General features: G+C 40.2%; 1 protein-coding gene across 2 annotated transcripts in view; it reads left to right on the top strand.

Annotated features, from left to right (window-relative positions):
* The first annotated feature begins 724 nt into the window (after positions 1-724).
* Positions 725-5,859, top strand: part of rab1aa (RAB1A, member RAS oncogene family a) — an 8,436-nt gene continuing 3,301 nt past the window's right edge. The window contains exons 1-3 of one of the 2 annotated variants that reach the window (XM_079615120.1): positions 725-1,003; positions 1,985-2,057; positions 3,995-4,090. In XM_079615120.1, coding sequence (XP_079471246.1) covers positions 990-1,003; positions 1,985-2,057; positions 3,995-4,090 — 183 coding nt within the window. In that variant the 5' untranslated portion in view covers positions 725-989. The remainder of the gene's footprint in view (positions 1,004-1,984; positions 2,058-3,994; positions 4,091-5,859) is intronic. The other variant, XR_013797944.1, reaches the window with a different exon arrangement.

Below are 5,859 nucleotides of genomic sequence, written 5' to 3'. Positions count from 1 at the left end.
GATGATTTCCGGTAGTAGCGCGTCGATGCATAGATATTATATAGAGATATATGATGTCTACTATGCACCGATGAGCGCGGTCTTTCTCTCCTCTGGTCGACGTGTGCGTGAACGCGCTTTTCCGAAAGCAATGCTCATATAAGGAGTTCCACTCTGGTCTACGTCATTAGATCTACGATAGAAAAAAACCAGCCGAAACGTGTTGCAATCCGGAAGTATGATTTTCAGCACAGAAATTCTCTGTTATTCGTTCAAAATAACTTTTCAAACTTTGGCCATTATTAGCATGAGAATCCATCTCTTTAACACTGTAAACAACTCTGAATACATGAAACACCATTGTACCCCCCCTTTAAATAATAATATCTTCTGAAGGTATTTTTTGATTATAGCCCCCTTGTGTAATATATATATATATATATATATATTTTTTTTTTCATGTTTAAATTTTAGTTTTGTATGTTTCTTAATGGTTATGGTGTTAGATATACTGTTTGCTGCTATTTGGACTTATTGGAAATGTAATAAGATTTGTCGTCTGAGGTTTGTTTGGTATTTTGTATGTTCTTTAAGCAATTAACAATAAAATAAAACTCCATAATATGCCATGTGTAATAAAATATTTTCCCCAAAAAATATTTCCAGAAATATAAAATGTACGATTTTTACGATGATATTTTCAAAACGTAATATATATATATATATATATATATAAGCATGTGTCATTAGTCGTTTATTTTCGTGAGGACTTTTATTTTGGCGGGTCGTGCAGCGAAAGTGACCGAACATCGACTCTTGTTATTCCGGCTTCACTGTCGAGTGGCCATTTTTCTGTGTCCGGATCCCGGTTCCGCTCGTTTCTCTCCTAAAACCGCTTTTAACACCGAACAATAACGGATATCACCGGCAAACGAGTCTCGAACATTAACTGCACTCATCGCGGGGAAGAAAACGGCAGATAAAGCGGGAGTTTTCGTGTGTTGTCCATCATGAATCCTGAATAGTAAGTTTGTGTGAAGAAAAAAAAAGCGCTGATGACACATCAAACACATGAACGCGCACTCGTCACTTGCTTTATTAATATTCACAGAAACCATGGCAGTGTTAACTAAACAAAACATTAAAGTGAACTAAATGCTTACTTTATATATCAGGATCAATTTGTTTTGAATCACAACTATGCTCTTCTAGTTCAACCAGATCAAAACAACCGGGATCCGTTTCGATTTGGCTTAAAAATATGATTATAAATAAACGTGTTTATAGAGATATGTGTAGTAATGCTTGTAATAATGATATCTATAACATAACTGTCTAGCAGTTTGCGACACACTCGAGTGCCACGTCGTTATGAAACCGGTAAGTTAAGAATGAAACTGAAGAAATGCTCTGCGTAATTAACGTTACACGCCAGATCATGTTAATAATGAAATAAATCATCCTCAGGCTGATCAAACCGCTGTCAGTAAGCGGATAATGACCTGTGATGTGGAAATGTGATCTTGGGCCTGAACTTACTGGCAGTGTGTGACATGTTGAGTTTGGTTTTAGGGGCTGATGGGTAATTAAATCACCTGTTGCCACACCTCTGTCTGCCAAAGTCTGTGGGTTTACCATGGTGAGGTGATGGTGATACCGTGGAATTGAACATTGTGAATCCGGAAACCTGTCCAGATCATAATTCATGTCGAAATCAGGAGAGGTTTTGCATCGTGACGTTATTTCCGCACAGTTTTCTAGTGATTATTTGGGGGTAGATATGAGGCATTCCTCTTTTTATCTCCATTATTTCCCTCGTCAGATTCATGACACTCCTGTGTAACGTTGAGACATGATGACACACACACACACACACACACACGTGTTGCGTAACGTAACTCCCAGCTCCACGTCACATATGATTACACATGAAATATGTTATATTCTGAATCCTCTCTCTCTCTCTCTCTCTCTCTCTCTCTCTCTCTCTCTCTCTCTCTCTCAGCGATTACCTGTTCAAACTCCTGCTGATCGGAGACTCGGGCGTCGGGAAGTCCTGCCTTCTGCTGCGTTTCGCTGTAAGTTATTAGCCTGTCATCGAGATACTACACACACACACACACACACACACACACTCACGGATCAGATAGTGGCTCTTATTGCACCGGTGATTTGACTGTCAAAGAGCTTCATGATAAAGGTGAAGGGTGGCATTTCTTCGGCCTGACTGTGTCGGGAGGGGCGGCACTTCCAGTTTACCTGGTTGCATGAAAACAGGTGTTATTTTTGCAAATCTATGTTTCCACAAACCTATTTTTATGCACATTTTGGGATGGAAACACCTAGATGCGCATACATTTAAAAAATGCACACACTAAAAATGTATACCCAATAATAAACAAACTGATGGAAACACATTTGCTGAATAAATCCCTCGATGCACGTGACTTTAACTCAAGAGAGGCTGTGATTGGATGACTGGACTAACCAGCGAACCAATCGCATCACAGCATCTCTGATGTTGGTTTGATGCTTCTGAAAGTCAAAGTCTGTGATCAGAATGATTTGGTTAATTTCCTCCAGAAGAGTCTTACACGATTATTATTATTATATATAAATATAGAGCTTTTTACAATACAGATTGTATCAACAAACTTTTTTCACAAAAAACGATTGTTTACAAACACCAGCACCTGAACGCCAGAGACCATGACAGAGTTCATTGTGTTTTCGTCTGTTTATGAAAATGAGTTGTTTATGAAAAGAAAAAAACACTTTTCTGTCACAATTGCAGCAACTTCCATTTTTATTAGGGATGGACCGATTTGAACATTTTGTCCGATACCGATAACCAATAATTCCTTATATCTGAAAGCCAATAACCGATATATTGGCCAAAATGTACAAAATCCAAAATTTTCTGTACATTTTGAGAGCGTTATTATAATTTTAAGTAGCCGATATGACAGACTTGCGCGGCACTTTACTGTATTTTCCTTTTTTTAATTGATTCCAATCACATTTCAAGCAATTTAAACCCCTCATTATTTTCTTATCAGGCTGATAATGCTAACATTAAAAATGAACATAAATCTGCCGCTAGCGATATGGTGGCCGATATATCGTGCATCACTAATGTTTTATACAGATAGTTTCCCAGGAAGTGATGATTTTGTTCTCTTGAACACGAGATGGAAACGCTGCTTTATTCGCAAATGTTTAATTCGATATTACATATTAATGCAATTAAAATTACTGCATGTTTTTAAGAACGCCTTTAGTTGTGTTGTTGACTGTGCTCTTCTTTTAAATTCAACATTTAATTTAATATTCAACAATAATATTGATCTGCCTGCATTGACTCTATTATACAAGAACTGTGAGCGGGACAATGTCATCACGGTTTTCTCCAGAGCGGCTCTATATATATATATGTGTGACCCTGGACCATTATCTAAAAGCTGAATAAATAATCTTTCCATTGATGTGTGGTTTGTTAGGATAGGACAATATTTGGCTGAGACACAACTATTGAAAATCTGGAATCTGAGGGTGCAAAAAAAATCGAAATATTGAGAAAATCTCCTTTAAAGTTGTGCATTTATGTTCACGATTGTGCTGCATTCACTCACAAAAATACATGTTTGATATATTTACGGTAGGACATTTACTAAATATCTTCATGGAACATGATCTTTACTTAATATCCTCATGATTTTGGGCATAAAAGAAAAATCAATAATTTTGACCCATACGTTGTATAGTTGGATATTGCCACAGATATACCCGTGCGACATGTGACTGGTTTTGGGATCCAGGGTCACATATATAAATGAACTAATTTAGTAACTTTTTTTAAAACAAAAATGAACCATCACTGAACTTACTTAATCTGGACTGTGACGCTGTTTTCTTCTGGAAACAAACTTTGTTGCATTATTTTCCTGTTATCTCAGTAAAGCTGTACTTCTGTACTGTGAGAAGCACTGTATAAATAAAGCTTGGCTTCCCTCAGGACGACACGTACACGGAGAGCTACATCAGCACGATCGGGGTGGACTTCAAGATCCGGACGATAGAGCTGGACGGGAAGACCATCAAACTACAGATCGTAAGAGCTCGCTGTACACTTCTGCTGACACGCTGCTGCTGTTCAGTGTGCCGTTCGTTACGCAACGCAAGCACACGTCACATTCTCAGCGTTAAAGCGTTAGCTCACCCAAAACTGTGAACTGTCAGTAATGACTCGCCCTCATGTTGTTCCCGTAAGACTTTCCTTCATCTTCAGAACACAAATTAAGATATTAGTGATTAAATCTGAGAGCTGGATCACTCCTCCATAGGCTTCTATGTAATTGAAACTTGCCGGCCCAGAAAGTTATTAAAGACTTAAGCCGCGTTTCCACCGAAATTACCTGGAACAATTTGTCCCAGGAACTTTTTTTGCCCCAGACCGGTTGCTTTCTGCGTTTACACCGCGGTCTAAAGTACCGTGAAGATTATAAACTGCGTGCGACTGCTCCTCCCAGTCTGCGACGGACAGTACGGTAGCAGTTTTGAGCCATTTGAGTATGGAGGAGATTCAAACTGTGCTGCAGTTGTTTGTGATGTATTGGTTTACTAACGAGGTAATAAACAAAACGACAGAAAAGAGACGAGCACTGATACTAAAGCGTGTTCAGAAAGCTCGTAATGCTATAATATTAGACGATGCAGACATTGACCGTGGGACGGCTGGGACGAACGCGCAGAAAATTTCCTGTTACACAAATACGCTTAATAAAGCCTGAACCTCGTCGTCGGTCCAGCTGGGGTTTTTATTTATTTATTTATTTTATTCCATATTTGCAGACAGACTCATACTGCATGAAGCCAAGAACCGCAATAGATTTTTAAAAATGACGGTTAAAATAGAATGCTGCGTGGAGTCATCCAATCAAAATGTGGCGTGAACACAACCACCGTGAACATCCAAAGTCCCGCCCCCGAAAGTTCCTGAACTTTGAAAAACTTTCTGAGGGGGAAATATTTACCCAGAACTTTATTTAGACCCTGATCCTGCGGTGTAAACACACCAAGCACGAGCCCAAAGCTCCCAGTTCCTGGGGAAAGTTCCCGCGGTGGAAACGCGGCTTATGTTTAAAATAGTCCAAGTAATAATAATAATTCGTTACATTTATATAGCGCTTTTTCTGAGACCTCAAAGCGCTTTACATAGAATCTCCTCAACCACCACCAGTGTGTGCAGCATCACCTGGATGATCGACGGCAGCCATATTGCACCAGAACGCCCACCACACACCAGCTTACTGGTGGAGAGGAGACCGTGACGAAGCCAATCAGTGTATGGGGATGATTAGGAGGCCGTGATGGACAGAGGCCACTGGCCAGGATGCCGGGGTTACACCTTTACTCTTTTTCGAAGAACATCCTGGGATTTTTAATGACCACAGAGAGTCAGGACCTCGGTTTAACGTCTCATCCGAAGGACGGGACCATGTGACTAAAGCGGCTCAACCATAAGCTTATAAAGTGACGGAAATACTTTTTGTGCGCAAAAAAAAACTAAGATAACGACTTTATTCAACTATTGATTTTCTTCGTAGTGTAACAGCGCAGCGCTTCTAGGTTGTTCGTCAGAACGTAGGCTCACTATTGGCCAGCATCACACACATGACCAGCCTTAACCAATAGTGAGCTTACGTTCTGACGTACAACACAGAAGCGCTGCGCTGCTACTGTGCGTTCACACCGCCGGTGGCGAGCTCTGGCTAGGGCGGCGCGGCGCGTCTTGGACGGCGAGAGCGGCGAGAAGAGTTGAAATCAAGTCAACTTTATGGTAATAAGCTATGAGGCGGTTCGGCGGCAACCAATCGGAAA

This window comes from Phoxinus phoxinus (genome assembly GCF_949152265.1).
Source record: "Phoxinus phoxinus genome assembly, chromosome: 6".
In the NCBI taxonomy this organism is placed as follows: Eukaryota; Metazoa; Chordata; class Actinopteri; order Cypriniformes; family Leuciscidae; genus Phoxinus; species Phoxinus phoxinus.
This window is presented reverse-complemented; position numbering and strand designations above follow the sequence as displayed.